The sequence below is a fragment of the Delphinus delphis genome, chromosome 1 (genome assembly GCF_949987515.2).
Source record: "Delphinus delphis chromosome 1, mDelDel1.2, whole genome shotgun sequence".
NCBI lineage: Eukaryota > Metazoa > Chordata > Mammalia > Artiodactyla > Delphinidae > Delphinus > Delphinus delphis.
In genome coordinates this window covers 169,682,486-169,706,635 of record NC_082683.1, presented here as the reverse complement: position 1 = coordinate 169,706,635, position 24,150 = coordinate 169,682,486, and the positions used below count along the sequence as shown (strand labels likewise).

The 24,150-nt window shown below is 36.4% G+C and overlaps 1 protein-coding gene across 3 annotated transcripts in view; it reads right to left on the bottom strand.

The window, feature by feature from the left end:
• Positions 1-18,936: 18,936 nt before the first annotated feature.
• The window catches only part of ESRRG (estrogen related receptor gamma), a 171,634-nt gene continuing 166,420 nt past the window's right edge, over positions 18,937-24,150 (bottom strand). For all 3 annotated transcript variants that reach the window (XM_069540126.1, XM_060011045.2, XM_069540127.1), the window contains one exon: positions 18,937-19,181. In XM_069540126.1, the coding sequence (XP_069396227.1) occupies positions 18,937-19,181 (245 nt within the window). The remainder of the gene's footprint in view (positions 19,182-24,150) is intronic.

Here is a 24,150-nt window from a genome sequence, read left to right as displayed (position 1 = left end):
ATTGGGAGTTTGGGATTAGCAGATACACACTACTATATATAAAATAGATGAACAACAAGGACCTACTTTATAGCACAGGGAACTGTATTCAATATCTTGTAATAACCTATAATGGAAAAAAATCTGAAAAAGGATATATGTATATATATGTGTGTGTGTGTATATATATAACTGAATCATTTTGCTGTACATCAACTATACTTCAATTACAAAAAAAGAAAGTCTCCAGGATTCTTCTAAAAGTCACATTCAAATTGCTTTGCAAAACACAAAAATTCACGTGTGAAATACTGCAAACTTTCGGAAATAATTTCTTTTATTCTATGGCCATTATGTAGAATAAAAGAAATTATTCAAAAGTAACCAAAACATATAAGCAGAAAGAGAGAGAACTACCACCACTGGCAAATATTTAAGTCCAACACTTAACCACGTATGAAACCACAAAATGAGGCAGATGCTAACTGGAAGAGCCATAGATCATTTAAAAGACAGCAGCACACAAGCAACCCCATCCCTTGAAGTCAGGAATTCTCTGTTTTCCTTTCTCTCAGCTTCATTGATTTTAACCTAAGTCACATGGGACCTAAGAGAATTTGGTGAGGGGATTGACAAATGTTTCTACAGAGTGAGGAAATCTCAGGCAAAAATTTTATATAGGCAAGTAAAGTGAAATGTATTAAGATGTTCATTTTGTGACTACCTTTACCTCAGTTTGACCCTGCATAGGTTATTCTGAATTCATACCCTAAATCAATAGTTTTGTTCCCACATGGTGGGGTAAAAGAACTCTTCCAAAGAACTTTAACAATGAATTTTGTGATTTTATTTTCGTAAAACCCAAACACATTTACGACTAAGCCCACTTTGGTACATCTGGATGCCCGCCAAACGCCACCGTAATCTCAGCGTCCATCTGTGCGTGTGTCCACAATTACTTTGGCATCAAATTGTTGCAGAAACACAAGAAAAGTCTAGAGGTATATTTAATATATAACAATGTCTGGGCACCAAATGCATACGGAATGATATAACAATGTGCTTTAGAACTGCGGTTTCAAGTAGTGTATTCGGAGAAAAAATGGTAGAATCAATTTCACAAGTAGGGCCAAATATATGAATTGCAGGACTTAGTAGATCATGAAAATATGGAGTTTTTGTTCAAAAAGCAGAAGGGGAAAAGCATTTTTATTCCCCACTCCACACCCTTGCCCTGTTATGGTGTTTTTTATCGGTTAATTGATATCTCGGTCCCTGGAGTGTAGAGATACTGGCCAGGCAGGTTCAGACCCTCATGGACATTCATGACTCAGATCACGTGATGAACGCTCACCACAGGCCTCACCACACCTGCCTTCACAATAGAGCCTCAGTGCCAAGGCCATAGGACCCGTGTTTTAGTGACACTATATTGACGACGTTATACTAAACAATCTAGTTTCAAGAAAATGGCATCATCTGTCACATACTTTGTTTTATTCATCCGTTTTGTATTTACTTTGTAGATATTTTTGTTGTTGTATAACTGTAAAAGGAGTGCCCCTAATTTTGTATTTGTAATTATTTAAGCACCATTATTATAAAAAAGGAATTAAGTAAATCTTGGAGATCTATGAAACTTTTTTCCTTTAAAAGCATCAAGATCATTAACTAACATGAGCTGCTTATATGTCCCCTTACACTCAGCTCTGAAGATGCCACAAAATTCAGATGAAGTGTTTAAAAAAAAAACAAAAAACTATAAGAAATGCTTTGGGTACTGTGTGGAGGGAAAATAGCACCGAGACCATGAGGAGTAGATAAAACACGGGAGGAGAGAGGCTGGAGAAGTGAGGAAGGGCTTTCCCACCGGGTCTTCTTTCTCCCCTGCATCTCCCCCTCCTCCCCTCCCCATCCAATCTGTCATCGTGGAGCAGGACAAAAAGGAGATGGAAAAACATATGTTATAAAAAGATAAATAACACTAGTAGACCTATATGAAGAGAAAAAAGCAGACTTAAGGGAAACGTGGATCCCACAGCTAAAGAAGGAAAGTTCATTATGATAAAGGTGTCATTTGCCAAAATCATATAACAAGTCACAAAGAATACAGAGCATATATTGACAAATCTACAAAGAGAAACAGACACATCCACAATCATATTGGGATACTTAAATATACCTGTCTTAGTAACTGGTAGAACAAGCAGGCAATACCAATAGAGTTTTAGAATTTTTAAAAAATTGTAGAAGATGTGATCGATACAGTTGACGTAATAAAAATACGCATAACACTGGACTTGGCAATGGAAGAATACATATTCTTTTCAAGTAAATATGAACATTTACAAACTGGCCATGTCATGATCCACAAAGTAAGCCTTAACGAATTTCAAAGGATTGAATTTATAAAGAGTAGTTTGTCTGACCATGATTCAGTGAAGATAGAAATTAATAACCAAAGGAAATCAAGAAATATACTTCTAAATAAAATATGATCACAGAATAAATAGCTTGCAATATTAAAAATTATTTTGAATTTAATGTTAACAGAACACTAAGTGCTGAAATATGCGGGTGATTTCATAACATAGATTAAAATGAAGGAAAGATGAAAACTAATGAGTAAGCATCTATATCAAGAAGATAAAAGAATAAAGTAAATGAATCTAAGGAGAAAATAATAAAGGGGAGAGTAAGAATGGGAGTTAGCATATCACCAATCACACAATAGAAATGGAACAAAAAAATTTCAAGTTTGTGCTTTGAAAAAACCGTTTAAAATTCATCAACCTTGGAAAGACTGATGAAGAAATGAATGAAAGGATGGAATAGCCATCATTAAGAAGTCTACTAAGAGTAAATGCTGGAGAGGGTGTGGAGAAAAGGGAACCCTCCTCCACTGTTGGTGGGAATGTACATTGATACAGCCGCTGTGGGAAACAATATGAAGTTTCCTTAAAAAACTAAAAATAGAGCTACCATATGATCCAGCAATCCCACTCCTGGGTATATACCTGGAAAAGACAAAAATTCTAATTCACAAAGATACATGCACCCCAATGTTCATAGCAGCACTATTTACAATAGCCAAAACCTGGAAACAATCCAAGGGCCCATAAACAGATGAATGGCTTAAAAAGATGGGCTATAAATATACAATGGAATAGTACTCAGACATAAAAACAGAATGAAAAAATACCATTTGCAGCAACATGGATGGACCTAGAGATTATCATCCTAAGTGAAGTAAGCCAGACAGAGAAAGACATATGTATGATATCACTTATACGTGGAATCTAAAAAATAATACAAATGAATCTATATACAAAACAGACACACAGACATGGAAAACAAACTTATGGTTACCAAACGGGAAAGCCAAGGGGAGGAAGGATAAATTAGGCATGTGGGATTAACAGATACAAACTACTATACATAAAATAGATAAGCAGCAAGGATTACTGTATAGCCCAGGGAACTATATTCGATATCTTGTAATAACCTATAATGGAAAATAATCTGAAAAGAATATGTATATATAACTGAATCACTAGGCTGTACACATGAAACACAATATCATAAATCAACCATACTTCAATATTTTAAAAAAAGGAAATGAAAGGACAGTATACAAATATTCAATATAAAAGGAAATTCCAATGAAAAAGGAAATACCACTGCAGTAAGCTAAATAATGCACCCCAAAGATATCAGGTCCTAATCCCTGGAATTTGTAAATGTTACCTTATTTGGAAAAGGAATGTTTACAGGTGTGATTAAGTTAAGGATCTTGAGATGGGGAGATTATACTAGATTATCCAGCGGGTCCTAAATGCCATCACAAATATCTTTATAAGAGAGAGGTAGAGGGAGATAAGACACAAGCAGTGGAGAGGGCCATGTGGTGATGGAGCAGAGAGAGATGTGAAGATGGGAATAATGTAGCCATATAGCGAGGAATGCTAGCAGCCCCCAGTAATTGGGGGAGCAATGAATGGATGCTCCTCTAGAGCCTTTGGAGGGAACTCAGCCCTGGTGACATCTTGATTTTGGACCCGTGGAACTTATTTCAGACTTCTGGCCTGAGGATAAATGTCAGTCAAACATAATACAAGAAGAGATTTAAAAATTTGCATGATGCCATAATTGTTGCAAAGTGTAGTCCTAAGGAAATAACTTTATCTAGAGAAAACATCAGGCCCACACTGTTTCTGTGGCAAATTCAATGACGCATTTACCAAAGAAATAACGTAATAATTGAGATTAGCACAATAAACGAGATTGGTTCTAATACAAATTCTTCAAGAGAAGGAAAGATAAAGAAGGTACATTTCTTCCATCTTGTTTTATGATAACCTTTATATCATAAACTGAAAATTATATTATGGAGAAAAATTATAGGATTTTCTTGTTCATAAACCGAGATGGAAAAACTCTTAAACAAAACATAAGAAAACCAAATTCAGCATAATATAAAGAGATTAATATACCGTGATCAAGTTTGGTGTATTTCAGGAATGCAAAATTAGTTTCATTTTAAAATAGCAATCAAGGGCATACGGGGATATATGTATACATATAGTTGATTCCCTTTGTTATACAGCAGAAACTAACACAACACTGTAAAGCAATTATGCTCCAATAACGATGTAAAAATAAATAAATAACTTAAATAGCAATCAATATAACTTGCCACGTTACCAGCACAAAAACGAAAAATCACAGAATATCTTAGCAGATGCAAGAAAAGATATTTGATAAAATTCAAAGTCGATGCAGTATAAAAATTCTTAGCAATCAGTGGAAAAGAAGGAAACATCCTTTATCTATTAAAGGATGTCTATAAGGAGCCTACATCAAAATTAATGGTGAAAGCCAAAACCATTTACTTTGAGACAGGGAATAAGGTAAGGGTTCTTGTCTCACTAGATTTATTACCATGGAATGAAGGTCTTTGCTGGTGCAGTAGGACAAAGGCAAGAAGTAAAAGACACAAGGTTTAAGAGGAGAGAAATAAAGCCTGTGTGAAAGATACGTTTGAGCATGTAAAACATTCAAAAGAACCCGCCAACAAAGTATTAGAATTAATGGGTAAGTTTACCCAGGTTGGTGGATGCAAAACGAATATACAAAGCAATTTTAATTTTACGTGTTGGCAAAAAACAAAACGTAAAATAAAAACGAACTATAGACATAACCTTTACAATAGCACCAAAATATTTCTAATACTTATGCTATAAGCACGCAAGATCTTTTGAAAGATGCTATATTGTAAGAACATAAAAAAGCTGAAGAAAAATAGAATCGAGGGTTATCATGTACTCACGAATTGGAAGTTTCAAGGTAACATAGATATGCATGTTCCACAGATTGCTCTAGAGAATCAATGCCATCCTAACTAAAATATTAACAGGTGTGTATATGTGTACGTGTGCGTGAATTAAAAAGATGATTCTATATTTTATAGAGAAATGCTAAAAGCCAAGATACTCAGGGAAAAGACACCATGAAGAGGAGTTGCTCTGTCAGCTATTCAGCCTTATGATAAGTATTTTAGGAAGTAATTAGGAGTGCTCAGGATTGGCACAAAGACTGACAAATGAAAGAATAGAAAAGCAGACCCAGAAACAGAGCCGTGTATAGCAGAGGTGACACTGGAGCTGCAGAGAAAGGTCAATCTCTTCCACTGAGTGTTTAAACAACTGGATGTTCATCTAGAAAAACAAGAAGATAGAAAACTTGACCTCCACTTCATGTCATACACAAAAATCAATTCCAGGTAGTTGGAAGACTTAAAAGAGAAAGGTAAAATAATATCACTTGTAGAAGATAATATCTGAAAGTTTTTTCATAACCTCAAAGAAGGGAAAGAGTTTTTTAAATAGGGCACAGAAAGCACAAGCTACAGAATATGACTGATATGATAACTTGGATTATATTAAAATTAAGAACTTCATCAAAAGATAGCATTAAGAGAGTGAAAATGGAAGCCACAGAGTTAAAGTTATTTGCTACACATAAAACTGACAAATGGTTCATACCCAGAATATGTTAAAAAAAAAAAAAAACCCTGACAAATCAGTAAGTACAGGCCACCAGAAAGGTGAATGGGGCAATTGCTTCAACAGAAATTTCATTAAAAAAAAAAAAAAGGCTAATAAATGTATGAAAAAGTGCTCAATATTATTAGTCATCAGGGAAATGAAAAACATTATAAAATATAACTACATAGTCAACAGAATGACTAAGATTTAAAAGTGTGCAATAACATTCAGACTTTTAGAACTTTCTCCCACACTGTGAGTCGGAAAAGATATGGACACAATCACTTTGGAAAATAGCTTAAAAGTATCTACTAAAGTTGAACTTACATAGTCGTGCTACCTTTTAGAATATAGTAACAAATGCATGTACATATAAGCAGGTGATGTGGCAAACTAGCTATTAATAGTTTATAGAAGCATTATGTGTACTAGAAAAAAACTGTATATAACCCAATGTCCATCATCTGGAAAAATAAACAGTACTATACAGTACTGAAGATAAAAAAAAAACTACTATTAGCCACCACATGGATGAACTTCTCAAAAGTAATACTGATTGAAAGAAGCCAGTCACAAAATATTATGTACTGTATAATTCAATTTATATAAATGTCAAAAGCAGACCAACCTCTACTATGCTATTTAGAGATACATGAGTAGAAGGAGAAGTAAATCATGATTATTTTTGTTTTGGGGAAGGAGCATGAGTGTGATGTTTGTGAAACTCACAATGTTCTTTCTTGACTTGGTCGCTGCTTTCGTGAATGTTAGCTTTATGATCATGCATTAAGGAATACCTAGGTTTTAGGCACATTTCTATGTTTAAAAAGATTTTTTAAAGGACATTATTTACTGGTAAAGAGAATGATAGTTAAAAGGTCATGAAGGCAATGAACATATATGTAATTGGTGATATAGACTCAAAATATATAGAGCATTAACTGACAAACATACAAATAAATCAATACATAATTGTTAAGTGGGGATTCTAACACATTCCTCTAAGAAATTCTAATATCAAGTAGGCGAAAATAAGCAGCAACGAAATATTTAAATCACATCAATACTCAATGAAATGAAATGTCACCCCTCATTCAGAGGATTCACATTCTTTTTTGAGCACACGTAGAACTTTCTCAGAAAGCAGATCCTAGCTGAGCCACAAAGAAAGCTCTTTTAAATTCTGTGATTCAACCTCATACAGACCGTGTTCTCTGACAGTAACAAAATATCATTGGAAATCAATGACAACAAGTATTTAAAACAAATATTTAACATGTACCTGAAATCTATACACATAACACACCATGCTGGTTAAAACCTCTTGATTAAAACGAAAATCATAAGAAAAATTAGAACTAAATGCTTGCAAAAGCATTACCTGTCAAATTTTGTGGAATAGTATTAAGGAAATTTGTGGCTTTGAATATAGTCATTAAAAACGAACAATTGAGTAGAAATTATCAAAGCACTTATGATATATTGAATTATTGTCTCCATTTCTTTATTTCTCTTTGTATCTACGTCCTTTGTCATGTAAATGTCAAGTTTCTCCCACATAATTGCAGAGCACATTGCCCTGTTCTTTGACCTTGGATTTGGCTACATGACTTGCTTGAGCCAATGGGAGGCCACAGAAGACAGATATGAGCTTGAAATGAGCTGGTGCCTTGGGACTTGCTTTCCTGTGCCCTCTGTGATCATCATGAAAAGAGGATCTTCTGAGTAGCTGCTGCCCCTCCAGCCTGGCCCCCAGAGGGAGACATAAGATGCAGAACTGGCCCAGCCAGATCCACAGGTTGACATAGAACCACACAGTCAAGCCCCCTCTAGACACTCCAACTCCAAGTAATAAGTACCTATTTTATTCCACATCGAGGTTCTCTGGTTATAATACACCAAAAACCGACTGATAGAAAACTCGGTACCTAGAAATGGAATTTCTGCCATCATGAAAACCTAAAATACGTGGAAGTGGCTTTGGGACAGAGACAGTGGGAAACTTTTATAGAAAGCTGGAAAAATGTTACTGAAGGCTGGAAAAATAGCAATTCATATTATATACTGGCAACCCATTCACAAAGTTTCTGCCTTTAGTTACTTGGAAGAAAGAAAATGAATCTAACGAATGTATGGACTTGGGAAAGAAGGTTTACAGTCAGAATGCTAAAAGCATGAGTCGATTGCTTCTACCTGCCTATTAGAAGGTACAGAGAGAAAGAGACGGACTCAGAAATAAGCTGATCAGTTTGCGATCTGAATTTAGAGGGAATGTAGACCATTTACATAGAAAATCCAGGACTGTACACAAATTATTAGAACTAATAAGGAAGTTCAGCAAATTCCCAAGTTTAAGATCGATATGTAAAATGAAACAGTACTCCTTTATTCGAAAGACAAAGCATAACAAAACAATCACTAATAAAATAGATAGCAAGTTGTAATTTGCAATAGCTACAAATCTATAAGGTACCCGGGATCTGACTCAAAGAAAGCATGAGACTTTACGGAGGTAATCTCTACTAGAACATAGGCAAAACATTCTCTGACATAAATTGTATCAATGTTTTCTCAGGTCAGTCTCCCAAGGCAATAGAAATAAAAGCAAAAATAAACAAATGGGATCTAATCAAACTTATAAGCTTTTGCACAGCAAAGGAAACCATAAACAAAATGAAAAGACAACCTGTGGAATGGGAGAAGATATTTGCAAACAATGCAAAAACAAAGGCTTAATTTCCAAAGTGTACAAACAGCTCATACAACTCAATAACAAAAAACATACAACACACTTGAAAAATAGTCAGAAGAACAAAATAGACATTTCTCCAAAGAAGACATACAGATGGCCAATAGGCACATGGCACATGAAAAGATGCTCAATATTGGTAAATACTACAGAAATGCAAATCAAAACTACAGTGAGGTACCACCTCACACCGGTCAGAATGGCCATCATTAAACAGTCTACAAATAGCAAATACTGGAGAGGAAGTGGAGAAAAGGGAACCCTCCTACACTGTTGGTGGGAACGTGAATTGTTGCAGCCACTATGGAAAACAATATGGTGGTTCCTCAAAAGCTAAAAATAGAGTTTCTATATGCAGCAATCCACTCCTGGGCATATATCCCAATAAAAGTATAATTCAAAAAGATACATGCAGCCCTATTTTCATAGCAGCACTATTCACAAGAGCCAAGACATGGAAGCAACCTAAATGTCCATCAACAGATGAATGGATAAAGAAGATGTGGTACATAAATGCAATGGAATACTACTCAGCCATAAAAAAGAACAAAATAATGCCATTTGCAGAAACATGGATGGGACGAGAGATGATCATACTAAGTAAGTGAAGGAAGTCAGAAAGAGAAAGACAAATACCATATGATATCACTTACATGTGGAATCTAAAATATGACACAAATGAACTTATCTATGAAACAGAATTAGACTCACAGACATAAAGAACAGAATTGTGGTTGCCAGGGGGAGGGGGGATTGGGGAGGGATGGAGTGGGAGTTTGGGATTAGTAGATACAAACTATCATATATAGAATGGATAAACAACAAGGTCCTACTGTACAGCACAGGGAACTATATTCAATATCCTGTGATAGACCATAATGGAAAAGAATATGAAAAAGAATGTATATATATATACATATATACTACTCAATACTCTGTAATGGCCTGTATGGGAAAGGAATCTAAAAAAGAGTGGATATATGTATATGTATAACTGAATCACTTTCCTGTACACCTGAAACTAACACAACATTGTAAATCACCTGTACTCCAATAAAAAGTAATAGAAAAAGAAAAGAACAAAAGAGAAAGAAAAGAAGATATGAATAAATGGAGATCTATAATATGCTCACCGAATTTGATTTATAAAATGTTAACTTTCTCCAAATTAATTTGTACATTAAAAATTCTAATAAAATTTATAGAAGAAAATTGAAAAAATTTTCAATTTATAGAGAATTGAAAAAAATTTTGAAAAGTATGAGAAAGAAAAAATTCTCTAAAAAACTAAGAATTTGATAAATAAGACAAAGTGTGTGGCGGTGAGTGGAGGATACATTCTATAAGATATTAAGACAAACTACAAAACTATAGTAATAAAGTAATATAATATTGTGGCAGTAACATATACATTGTCTGAAAAGCATAATAAAAAATCAAGAAATAGATTTCTTTATACATGGTATTTTGATATATAGATTTGACATCAAACATTGGTAGAGAACAGAGTAGAGAATAAATTTCAACCTTATATCACATTAAAAACATCCAAACAGGATTTTAAAAGACCTAAATGTAAAATTTAAATTATAAAAATAACTGCAGAAAATTATAAACATATATTCTTAACTTTGAAAGCACAAGGACCAAACTGATGCATCACTATCACAATTAATAATTTCTAGTGAACAAAGACAAAGGTCAAAGTTACTAGATGCATAACAGACTAGAAGACATTTGCAAAAACTGAAACTGACAAGGATCAATATCTAAAATATACAAAGAACTCCTGCAAATGAACAAGAAAATGACAGGAAACCCAACAGAAAAAAGATCAAAGGTTATGAATAGGCAATTCACAGAAAGGGGAGCCTGAGCTGGTACAAGAATAAGAAAAGATGTTCAAAGAAGTGTAAGTCGAAACAATAATATGCCATTTTTAAAGTAATCAAGTTAGCAAAATTTAAGAGCAAAATAAAATTATATGCTGCTGAGGGAAAATGAAACAAAACGTACTGCTGGTGGGAGTTCAAACCTATCTAATTCAAATTATATTGGTCCATAGGAAAGACATCCAGAGATGCTCATTGCATTATTGATTGTTTTAAGGAATTGAAAACAACCTTATCACCAGCAGCAAGGAAGTCACATGCCATAGAATCCCTGTGTGTAAAAACATCCACATATCTAAACATCATTTTACTTATTACCCATCCCAGAAATTATTCTCAACTACGTATTTTCTTTTTGCGGAGGAAGGGATTTTTTTCAATACATACACTTGAAAATATAGGCTATATATTTATTTTGATTTAGAAGCATAAAGTTGATACACTAGGGCTGGTCAATCATTTTGTTCACCAAAGGAAAACCAAGGCAAAATAAAAGTCTAGTGGAGAGGAATCTCAAAGGGATTAATATAGAAGTATCAGCAAGATTTTTCTACATTAATGTTTAGTATTTTTCATTTGTAATGATACGAAATCTCATAATTTAAGAAGGAAAAAAACAAGACTTGCATAGCTCTAGACCTCATTTTGGAAATTGCTCTTATGACTTTAGTTTTCTGTGCTATTTTTTTTTTTTTAAGCTACCAGTTCTTCACTTCCTAACAAAACTGTGAGATTCGACTAAGCATGGCAGATTGAATTGGAGTGTGAATAGTGTGATTTAATGCTCCTGCTAGGCTGAAATGTTTTCCTGTTAGGTTCTCATAGTGACCCCTCCCAACAGTTTGTTTGCATTTCTCAAAACCAGCTCTCCAAAGTTCAGTCTATTATGAAACACGCAGGCTACCATGATTTTCACAAAGCTAAAACAGGCTTTTTTTTTTTTTTTTTTGGTAGAATAAGATCCAGTTCCAATTTGACTGTCTGTAACAAAATTTGTATTGATTAAAAACTTCACTGTTGGGCTTCCCTGGTGGCGCAGTGGTGAGGGTCCGCCTGCCGATGCGGGGGACGCGGGTTCGTGCCCCGGTCCGGGAAGATCCCACATGCCGCGGAGCGGCTGGGTCCGTGAGCCGTGGCCGCTGGGCCTGCGCGTCCGGAGCTTGTGCTCCGCGGCAGGAGAGGCCGCAGCAGTGAGGTGGCCGCGTACCGCAAAAAAACCAAAAAGACAATAAAACAAAAAAGCAAACAAAAAAAAAAATTCACTGTTTCAAAATCCTTTGTCAAGGCTGCATTATAAGGCCTCTCGCAAAATGATCCAAATAATTCCATATATGCTAGGACATTCTTTCCAATTCTTTTAAAAAAGAATACTGGAAAAGGTATATTATGCTCAAAGAGCAGTTACATTCATGCTTGGGGCTTCTGTGCTATGTTGACTATGCTGCTGTTTAAAAATATTTTTATACACACACATACATACACATTTGGTTTATGATCTTAAGTTTAAAAACACTTCTGACTTGGAGCAAATTTTCTCACGGCCAAAATTCTGTGGCATGTTATGGCAATGCCAAATTAGTACATTGGGAGATCTTTTTTTAAGGTTGTACAATTGATGGAATAGTTAATTATTAATCTGACTGGCATCTGTAAAGAAAAAGGGAGTTCTCTTGCTTTCAGGCCATAGACTCAGTATGTAAATCTCTTGTGTGGCTGCAACCCTAATATTCCTGCAGCTATAATGTCACCTACCGTAATTTTCCTGCTAATAAACAAATTTGAACTAGCTAGGAATCCTAAATTTTGAGACTCGTTGTTTATCTCAAATATACTCCAGAGAAATAGTAATGCAGTTCTGCTTTGAATTTAATTTAAACAGGAACAGGCAAAACAAATCTCTATGGAGGACATTTGACAATAATAAAATATTTCTCCCAGCGGGTGAGCTGGTAGCAATTGTATTGTTGCAATCCAAGCTCACGTTTCAGTAGGTCATTACCATCATAACAAGCCCTTGGACCAACTGGCATGGACATGCAACATTGAGCCCCTGATGGGCACATTATTTCAGACCTTTAACTTCACGGAGAACAAGACAAATACTCCTGGGAAGGAGGGATTATATTTTGAAATCCCTTTCTTTTCTGTTTTGTTTCATAATAAGATGCAGTGTACAATCAGTCTACTGCTACTTGTTTCACTGTTTTTCCACACTACCAAGGGGCACCAGAAGCTAGACTTAGAGATCTGAAAGTGCCAGAAGCACTGACTTAAACCCTCTGTGTCTATTAGACTATGCAACTTTCCGTTCAACGTGTACACCATTGTAGGTGAAACAAAAACCTTAAGCATTTCTCTTTTCTTTGACAGTTTAATCACAAATTAAACAAGAAACAAAGTGTACCTAAAGTTTTTGCATAGGCCCAAGAATGAAATATTCTATCTCAGTTCTATTTCATTTCTACCTCTTACCTAAATCAACAACTTGCAAAATATAGGTAACAGGAATCATTCCAAGAAATCAATTTTGTTCTAATTGTGTTGCTCTTTTGTTTTTTTCAGTAGGGAAAAAACAGGCATTCTGAACCACACCTAACTTAATTTTAAAGCACATGAAAGGGCCCAATGAGTATGACTCAAAAAAAAAAAAAAAAGATTGTGTGATATTCTGTGCAGGTGTTTAACAGGTATCTCCATTTTCACCTGGGGCATAACCAGAAGATGTGGCTTGGGAATCATTGAAGAAAACGTGTGTTCTCCATGCGAGCTGGGGCGGGGTGGAGGGGGGAGGGTTGAGCGGGAGTAGCTGGGGTGGGGGAAGTGGAGGTGAAAACCTTCCAAATGCATTTCATTGGCTTTGTGAGTTAAAAAGTAAAAAGGTTAAGTCCTTTTGTCTTGATATTAAAGAAAAAGATAGTCTAAAACTCTCACAAAAATTCAGAGCCAATATCTGAAAAGGTTCTTTTTTAAAATTTTTTAGAACATTCCTGGCTTCTTTGAGAAAAGTATAAAACTTTAAAGCAACGGTTTCCTCATTTTGTCTTCACATTAGAATCACCTGGAGATTTTTTTAAACTATTCCAAAGCCCAGGCCAATTAAACCCCAATCTTCAATATGAGCGCCAGGGATATTTAACATTCTTCACGTGATTCCAATATTCTGCCAAGTTCGAGAACCACCACTTAAAAAATAAAAAATCACTTATACACAACAGGTAAAAATAAAAGTGACCCTTTAACATAAATACATAACTCTTCTGTCAAGTCTACTAGTTGTTTATATACCAAGAAATGCAACAAATGTCAAAATCCTATGTTGTTATTTTCTTTTACACCTGAGGCGACCGTGATAAATACATCAGTACCAGCAAAAGTTGCTCTGTAATAATTCTAAATTATAAAAACCAGAATTCTGACATAGAAGTTCTCAAAAGCATGTGTGTGTGTGTGTGTGTGTGTGTGTGTGTGTGTGTGTGTGTGTGTGTGTGTGTGTAGAACACATACTTTTAAATGAGGACCTACTGGAAGATTACAGGCATGATTTTCCTTCTTAGGTTTGTCTCTTGCATGGTCTGTTTTACCCAAATATTTTGAAACTATCCATAATAAAACATGTCAGATTCTACACTGGGCTACTGCCACTCAAAGGACACTCGAATAGGAAAGACAAGTCTTGAGTTCTGTGGCCAGCTAGTGCATCTTAGTGATTTAGGTAATCTCACACCCCTGAATCGGATGCAGTGCCGGGGGGGAGGGGAGGGGGGGCTTTTGTGTCACCAGCTTGCTTCTCTAGAGGACCAGCCACCTCGGAAGGGTGACAAACACGGTGGGCAAACACAATGACAGGACACTGTCCGGATAGGCAGAGAAGCCAAGAAAGCACATATTAGCACCTCGGTGACGGCTCCAGGAGGGGCCCGTGGGAGAATAGCTGACCCTGAGCGGCAAGGGCCCTCGTCTCTCCCGGCAAAAAAGCCAAGGGGAAGCCACTTGCTGTCAGCAGTGCTGTTTAACCCTCCTGAGTTCCAAGACAGCGCCCCGTCCTCAGGCTCACCGATCTAGACGCTCTGCCGCTGCCCTGTTCGGGAAATCCTGCCGGCCACTCCGCTCAGCGCTGCTCCGAGGGCTCTGGAGCTCAGCTGGCTGCCACGCTCAGAGCCAGCGCCTGATTTAATTGTGGATGGAGGGAAATAATAGGTATCTCTAGCAGATTTTAATAGGATCTTAAAATAGGGGGAAAGTTTTCTGTTATGACATTGACATAGAGGCGACAATTTGGAGTAATGCAGAATGATGTGGAGATGCTTTAAGATTAAATAAGAGCTATATAAAGGCTTGTCAGAATGAATTCTAATGTGCCTGAGACACTTTGCATACTCTTAAATATGCAAAATGTCTCTTGGCACCCTAGAATTCATTCTGACAAGCCTTTATATAGCTCTTCTTTAACCTCCCACTTTATTTTTAGGGAACAGGTTCTCAGATACTCTTTGAATGCAAGCAACAAAGGGCAGTGTTTACTGATTTGGTTCTGTAGTGGGGGAGGGAGCATGAAAAAAGAAAACACCGTACAAAGGAGCAATCAAAAGTGGAAGCATGTTTAATATTGCTCTACCGTCATCCTGAAAGGCATAATAATTTGAGTTACACATCTGAACTGATTGGAGTTACAGAATCATATCTCCCTTTTGCATTTAACAATATATACAATATAAAATAAATACATTTACACAAATGGACATTTGCTGGAGCACACAGTATGGTACACATCACAAAAATATACAATTGATTGCTTTACAGATGTGAAGCCCATCTACAGCTATAGACAAGGTTTTATTATTATTATTCTTTTTACTACTGTCTATAATGCAACTCCTGGATTATTATAAGCAGTTAAAATTTTTTTTGTCCTTTTACGATCTTTGCACATAAGACTGCCATAAAATGTTTTCCTAGGCAGGTAAACAGAGACGCTTAAATAATTAAAATACAATCACCAACACTCATTTTCTCTTCTATAAGAAAAATAGCAGTTTTAAATTTTTTATATCTTTTATGTTATCATTTAAATGCAAAATAGTGGAATAAATACAACAATCTGATCTGATTGAAACACAAGTGTAACTACAGGTAGTCACACAATCATATTGCTTTAAATAAGAACAAACCTAAAAGAAGCAAAATTACAATTAAAATCATACGGCTAAAACATACACCTTGATAACTTTCCAATACTTCACATTAAGTAAATGGTCTTGCTTGAAACTTGAAAAAAACTTACCTCAAGCGAGGTTTAAGATGAAGCATTTACCCTAAAGCCCGTGCAGTTCTTTTAGATCTAAATTTTAGTTGTGTTTCCTATTTGTGAGATACTTGTTCTCTTGCAATGCTGAGAGTCAATTAAACTGAAAACTAAAAATTGTTCTTCGTTCTTTTTACATCTCTCCATCTTGCGTTTTCAGTTGGTTGGCTTTTACTCCTTAAGCCCAAGTACTTTAATGTGATACAGTGAAAACAATGTATATATTGTATATATTTTATTTATATATATAGTGTGGTTGAATAGTAGTAACTTAAACCCTGCACAAACTGTCTGGAAAATAATCTTTTTTAAACACTTACATATATAAATAATCTTAGAGAATCAGCACCTTTTTTTTTTTTCCCAGGAGTTGTATTTTCCGTTGTTATTTTTCAAGGGATGTGCCAATTTCTGAACTCCTATCACAGCTATAAATTTCAAGTTATTGACCATCTGAATGAATTGCTAATGATGATTTATCTAGAATCACACTACAGTCACTTCTCTACTGAGAAACCACAATCTACAATTATAGTCCCATATAGCTAATGATAGATACACAGTATTCCTAGCACTAGGCTGATGAAACATCAACCCAAGGTATTTTGTTTAAAGCACACAAAGTAGCAATAGTTTTGGAAACGTGTCCGCACCAAAATGTTTCGCAACAACACAGAGCGAGTTTATAACAACATCTGAGAGATGATTGAGTGAAAGCCATATATACAGCATTTAAAAATTAGACTTATCTATATTCTTGAAATATTCAAAGTTTTATTTCTAAGCTATACATTGGTATTCTATAATAAACCATTAGAGAAATTATTCCTTGTTTTGAAAATATCATTATGATTTTGATGTGTATCTGTTCATAATGAATACTTGTTTGGAGTTTCAATCTCTTAATTATTATTAGGAAGAACCTTATTAATGGTAAGGAATAGAATATACTACTGTAGTCTCCTGAGGAATTGTACATCCAATATTGTCTCTAATTCTACCCTGTGTCTAAAAGCACACACCACAAGAATCCAAACACCACACGAACAACAAGACAACAGTCTTTGAATGCAACATAAAATTCAGGAAAGCACAGCAAACATGAAACATTGAAAAGCTGAACTACATTTCTTTTGTTTGTTAGGATTACAATTTTAATTACATCTGTGTACATAGAATAAGACTGTTCACATAATACAGGGAGCAGCTACTAACACTGGTCCATTGGTATAGCATTTAATGGAGGTTACTGTTTATTGGTTATTCAGCGATTGTAGATTTGGGGGGTATCTAATTGATTTCTTCATTAGATTACACCTCTTAACAGTCTGGGACCTGACTGACTTTCTTGCTGTGACAATACTGGTTGAAAAGCACATAGATTGGCTTAGCTCTTGGTTAAAAACTGCAGATTAATTTAAACAAACATGCCTAAATGAATCAACCCATAGAGATTAGGTTTTAGAATTTGGTCAGGCGTCTGCTGTCTTTGATGATTTTTTTTTTTTTCAAATTCTGGCATTTGCCTTATTGCCTCTTAGGTGAATACTGGCTCACAGCTCCTTCTGAGAAAAGGTCTGTAACTTGGCAAACAGGCAGCATCTCATTCCTAACCACCGTGGCAGCTAGAAATCCTACGGCAACTGGACCTCCCAGGTAGAGAGGGGCGCTCCTGATCATTCTACGGATCTGTGTTCCACGTGTGGTACTTACATACGTGACCACTCGGAGTCACTGCAGGTGTAATCTAATCCTCTGTGTCAGTGAACATTTAGGTAAACTGGAGCTCATGTTAAGAAATTGATGTTTGGGACCAGACTGGCACACAACATAAATTGCATCCGTGATAATATGCACCTTCCCTTCAACTATTGCTTGAGTAAGTTAAATTCCCATATTAATAAATGGCTGAAAAGTGGTAAAGCTGGTACAAAAAAATCTCCATTTGTAAGAAGAAATGAAACATTTTTTAAAAATCTTCCTTCAGGATTCATTTGTCCTTCATTATTGTTCATAATTGTTCAAAGCCAGCACAAAATTGCAGTATTCTTATTTCTCTTTAGTATTGCATGAATGAATAAAGCTTAAACTATTCCCTGAAAAAGTTACATAGTCGCTAAACTAACAAATACCTGGAAGACTTGAAAAAACAATTAAGGAATCAAATGGCTGTAACTGATCTAGATGGAAAAGCAATGATAAGAGGCAGCCGATGCAACGTTGCTTAAGTCGTCTAATTAGAGGCTGCTCCAGTGGAATCTAATACTGCACTCAGTCAATTTGTGTATGTTGCACTGTACTCTTAGGTGCCATGGTTCTCTCTCTTTGATTCCTTAGTCATTGGGGATGTTATGGTTCACAAGAAGTTCACTGGTATCCATATTATGGATCTCCATCCTTTGGCAGGGCTGGCTTCCATCACTCTCCAATTAGAGACTTCTTTTAAAAGTTCAGCAGCAGAAGGAAAGGAAGGAAGGAAAGAAGGAAGGAAGGAAGGAGGAAGGAGGAAGGGAGGGAGGGAGGGAAAGGAAAAGAAAGGAAAGGCAGCAACATTTTCTTATAACCAGAGCTATTAAAATTTAAAAGAAAGGGGAAGAATGAGAAAAGAGGGAGGAAAGTAGAAGAAAGGAAGGAGGGTGGGAGGGAAGGAAGGAAGGAAGGAAAGGAGAGAGTGGGGAACCAGCGATGAAGGAAGCAAGAAACGAAAGAGAAAGAGAATAGGGCGGGAGAAAAAAAAAATAAAGAGCAAAAGAAACGGAGAAGAGATGAGATTAAGGTAGAAAAAAACTCATCAGGAGGATACAGAGGAATCTGAAAGCTGCTTCATAGTCTTGCTGCTAAATGATCAGTGCAGTCTTACTTGATTTTTGATGTTGTTAACTAAACTCTAAGTTTTTTTGACATCACTCTTGGGTTTATTTTTCCCTTTTTCGGCGTGCAGGATAGGATGCCCGGGGAAGCGTTTAGTCAGACCTTGGCCTCCAGCATTTCCAAAAAAAGTTTGTGCATGGGGACTTTGCCTTCCAGTTTGATGTTGTAGAAATGCTGCACGGCCTTGGTAGAGGTCTGCCTCAGGAGCGGCAGCGTCATCAGCATCTTGCCGGCCCTGCGAGGGTCTTCCATGTGCTGGCCGGCCTCATAATCCTGCAAGGCCTCATGTAAGACATCCTGAAGTTTCTGAACGGCTTCGACGTCTTCTATGTGCATGGAGTCTGTACCAAAAAGATAAACGATATTAACAATAATAAAAAATACGTTGATTCGAGTTACGAAACTTAAACCTTATTACTGAACTTCTCTACACTGTGATTTGTTCAGAGACTCTCACATTTCCAAAATCTCCATTTTATTTTTCTAAATTTCACTGCAGTAGATAATTTACAATACTGGCTTAGAACATGGGAATTACTACAAAAAGCCTTTATTTCAAACATGTGGGTTTCTTTCCTCCTGAGACTGAGCAAGTGAACACTTTAACAGATAACAGTCTTGGCTGTTTTATTCATTACCTCATTCGTGTATTTATTCATTCATTCAATTATAAAAGGCCATCTATCAAAAAATTATTCTATGTAACGTTGTATAAAATTCAGACCTTGTGCTCAAAAAGCCCGTATGTCCCAAAAGGGGGAAAAAAAGTTGATAACCAAAATTTTAAGAACTCCATGTAAACACACCGAATCCAACACTATGCTCAGTTGTAGACTGTACAGAGATCACAATACATTGCTCATCTTTTTAGAATTTTTAGTGTACTCTTAACAGTTCATTAAAACATCCTGACATAGCCTGCTTCTCTGCAGACTTTAGATTAATGAATTCTGAAATACTTTTCACATTTGTGAAGGTGAACTTCGCCCTTAAGTGACTAATTTAAAAATCTAATTCAGTCAAGCAAGGAAAGGGTTAACAGGGTTGCCACAATTATTCTTGCGAGAAATGTGAGATGTGGGGAAAAAATAAAAGTTACGGTTCCAGCTCTAAAACAGACACTTAATTATATACAAGTTTGAATCATTTAGCACGTTTTATTGATTCTGATGACAGTTTATCTGTTAATTACACATAACGGCGTCTTTGGGGGATTCTTCATGTTTAATAATTCTAGTTCTCTGAGAATGCAGAGCTCTGAGATATATGTACCTAGCCGAATCTTTCATATCATTCAAATATCAGATCACATGCCCCAAAAGAGAGAGGAAATGTAATTTAAAATCAAGTAGCTAAACATACGATTAAAAAAATTACGGCAAGGTACTTAAAAGATCAACGGCTATAACCAATAAAGGTTTTTAAAACTTCTTCGTATTTTCTTTACTGCTTTTTTTTTTTTAACATGGTCATTTTAAAATCGTTTCATCATATCATTGGTGAATTGACCACCATTTACATGAGGTGGTTAATAACACATTTCTTTAAAAGAGTTTTGAATATTCTGGAATATAGTTGCTTATAAGGGTTTACTGCTCAAGACTCGATTCCTGCCTGGTGGGGCCAAAAGAAGGAATTCTTCTGGGTGGGAAACGTTGACAGTGGTGTCCTAGAGTGGAACTCCAGACATTCTCCAACATGAACCCTGGCCTTTCCGATGGACTGCTTCTACCTAGGCTTTCCTGCAATCTGGTTCCTTTCAGCAGAGCAAATCCATCCACTTCCTGTGTGTCTTCTCTCAGAAACAAGCACACGGAATTTCCAAAGTTGTCTAAGGGGGCCGTAATGAAAGTGACAAAAAAACAGTCACGGAGGTGACAACAACATGCTCTGATATTTGTTATTTCTATGTTTGCACTTAAATACTGTCAGGGGCAAATGGTGGACACGGACACACAGTAACGGTGAGTGCTTAGATACACAGAAGATTGACCTTTGTACATAAGGGAACCGGGATGAAGTGGACTCACCAAACCTATCTGCGGACTAAACGTTAACACTCTAAGTGGAAACAGTGGGGAAGAAATGGATGAGGAAAAAAGGAACTGCAGTCTTTACAGATAAAATTAAATCAAAATAGCGGTTTTCCAAACAGATTGATTTTTTAAAAAGCAGAATAAATATACTGATTTTAAAAAGCAGAATAGGGACTTCCATGGCCATCCAGTGGTTAAGACTCTGTGCTTCCACTGCAGGAGGTACGGGTTTGATCCCTGGTCAGGGAACTAAGACCCTGCATGCTGCGCAGTGTGGCCAAAAAATTTAAAAAAAAAAATAAAGAAAGAAAAAAAGAAAACAAAAATTTTTAAAGCAGAATAAATATAATAAATATACCATTTCTTAAGTACCTGTTTTGGGTGCCGCCTCTGATAAGCACCTTATGAACATTGCCTCATTCATCTCCCAACAGCCCTGCAAGGCAGGTGGCTGCTAGGAAGTGTCAGAGTAGGCTTAAACTCTGGTGTCTTTGAATCAAAGTGTGCTGCCGGAATTTATAACACCGGACATGGCATTTCCTTTTTTTTTTTTTTTTAAAGAACTGAAATCGTCCTCTTAAGCTCATCTCATTCAACTTTGCGTCTTCAGCAAGAATCTTTCCTACAACATTTCTCATAAAGACATTGCCAGTTACATGGAGAGCATTCTACTTAACAAGGGACAGAACTACTTGTTAGAAGTGTCCTCTTCATATTTTCCCAAATCTGCCTCTAACTTCCATCCTTTGGTCCTGGTTCTAACTACTGAAACAATACGGGATAACTTTCTTTCTCCGACATGGCAGGTCTTGAAATGCTTGAAGTACGGTCACCTCAGCCCCGACTCCAAGTCTTTCCTTCCCCACTGCTCTTGCCTGGCGGGAGACATATTATAGGATGTCACAGGAAATGAGGCGAGAACAAATAGCAGAGAGATATGCTCACAAACAGCAATTAAGACTTCAAACTATTCTTTAAAGGCGGTGATTTAGCTTGAGAGATTTAAAAATGATTTAATCAAATTACTATGATAATTTAACTTCCCATTTACAGAAAAGATTCTAACTCATTTTAGCTTTACCCATTCTCGGAGCTGCTAATACTTTAAATGCAAACTCACTAAATCTGAACTATTTAATTAGACCATGATTCAGCTGGCAGACTGCTGAAGAAAATATTAATCTCCATTAAGGATCCTAGTTCAAGTTCTGGCTCTGTGGCTTTAATCTCTGTTTTGTTCTTCGGGCTAAATTTATACATTTATGCAAAGCTCAGTAGAACTGGCATTACTTTATATAATTATTTAACTCTAGTTGTTGGTACTGGGTTTTGGGTTTTTTTTTAACTTTATGTTTTAAAGGAAATTTTCCCATTATTTGTGCTAATGGGAACCAGCTAAACTTAATAATGGAAATCACAGGTTTATGAACTAACCAGACAGTGCAAAGCTGAACATTAAAAACACTGAGTGAATTGTTAAGAAAAAAAAAAACCCTAGGATTTCTGGGTCCAAGCCCAGACCTATTAAATCAGAAAATTGGACTGGATGCAGGACATCTGTATTTTTTAAAATCTAGGTGATCCTATGGTCAAGCCAGGGTTGAGAATCACTAAACTAGACAATAAGACAAACAAATGCTATTCTAAAATGATCAAGATTCCAAAAGATTACCAAAGTTCCAATGATACGTATAGTGTCACCCATGTATTAGGTTTCAACATCCAATAATAAAATAGAACCCTTTTGTTCAATTCCAATATTTTCCTCCATGAAGTATGACCCTAAAGGGACATGTCTAGCTCAGATCACTTACTCTGGGAAGACAGCTAAATATCCTTATACCAATAGCCGCAAAATTCAGTGATACTTAGAGCCGTTGCAAAAGAAGATTTTGTTTGTACTTCTTACCTGGAATAAGGCACTGCCCTTCTCTATGGTAAAATTATCCATTACTGTGGCAATAGGTAAAGCTACTCCAGAATGCCCACGCTCTGTTTAGGAACTGTCTTCAGGACTTGTAGCTCATTCTTGGCACTATTTTCTCAATGATGCCAAATCTTATTTTGAGGACGGAATTGAATATTAGACATAAATAAAGCATATACAGAGTCAAATCTGGTACATGTTATAAACCAACACTCAGAGTAACCTTTTCTGTGGGACACAGATGTTGATTTTCTTTAGTGTTAGTAAGCTGCCTACATGAAGAGGGGCAGTAACGATACAGCCGACGTGACTCTAATCACCAAAGGAATGAAACATAATATGATGAAGAAGACAGAGAAGTGAGCAAAAGTCTATTTTCTAAAAGATAATTTGCGTCTCCACATTTTTATATACAATTATAAGGAGTCTAAAACAGTGATCTTCTCAGTTACAATCAGATGAGATACCGAAGAACCCTGGTTGACTGTCATTGCACAATGTCTTTTGATTAACATAGATAGTCAACCTTAACGGTTTCAAAAAGGTGCCAATCATAAAGTTTTGATTAAAAATCAGTAAACGGTATTCCAGGAGGATGGCAGTGGTGACAGCAAAATCTTTTAATCTCTCCAAATCTGCACATAAAAGAACAGAGCGGGCTTCCCTGGTGGCGCAGTGGTTGAGAGTCCGCCTGTCGATGCAGGGGACGCGGGTTCGTGCCCCGGTCCGGGAAGATCCCACATGCCGCGGAGCGGCTGGGCCCGTGAGCCATGGCCGCTGAGGCTGCGCGTCCGGAGCCTGTGCTCCGCAACGGGAGAGGCCACAGCAGTGAGAGGCCCGCGTACCGCAAAAAAAAAAAAAAAAAAAAAAAAAAAAGAGCAACTAGATGGCAAAATTAAAAATCCATAGAAAACACTTACCAAAAAACTAAGTAACAAGATATCCCCAAAAGACACACACACACACACACACACACACACACACACACACACACACACAATCAGGATTATAGTGTGTGTGTCTGCGTTCCTAGCTCTGTTCCACTGAAGGGGTTCAGGAAGCATGGCCAACCCAGGTATGCAGTATTCGGAACCAGTAGCACCCAAGTTGTAATCAGATTCCAGGCCTCAATCAGGAAATATTTAGGATGAATATGAACACCTTGTCAGAATAAATAGGAAGGAGAGTATGTACAACTATTACGTCATTCAAAAAGATTCCAGACGCTGACTTGACGAGGTTCCCGCTGACTCAAATGGGACAATTTAAACTTTAAAAAGAATTACAATTACAATTGATTGAAATCTATTGATTATGTTTAAATACATGTCTTTATAATGACATTAA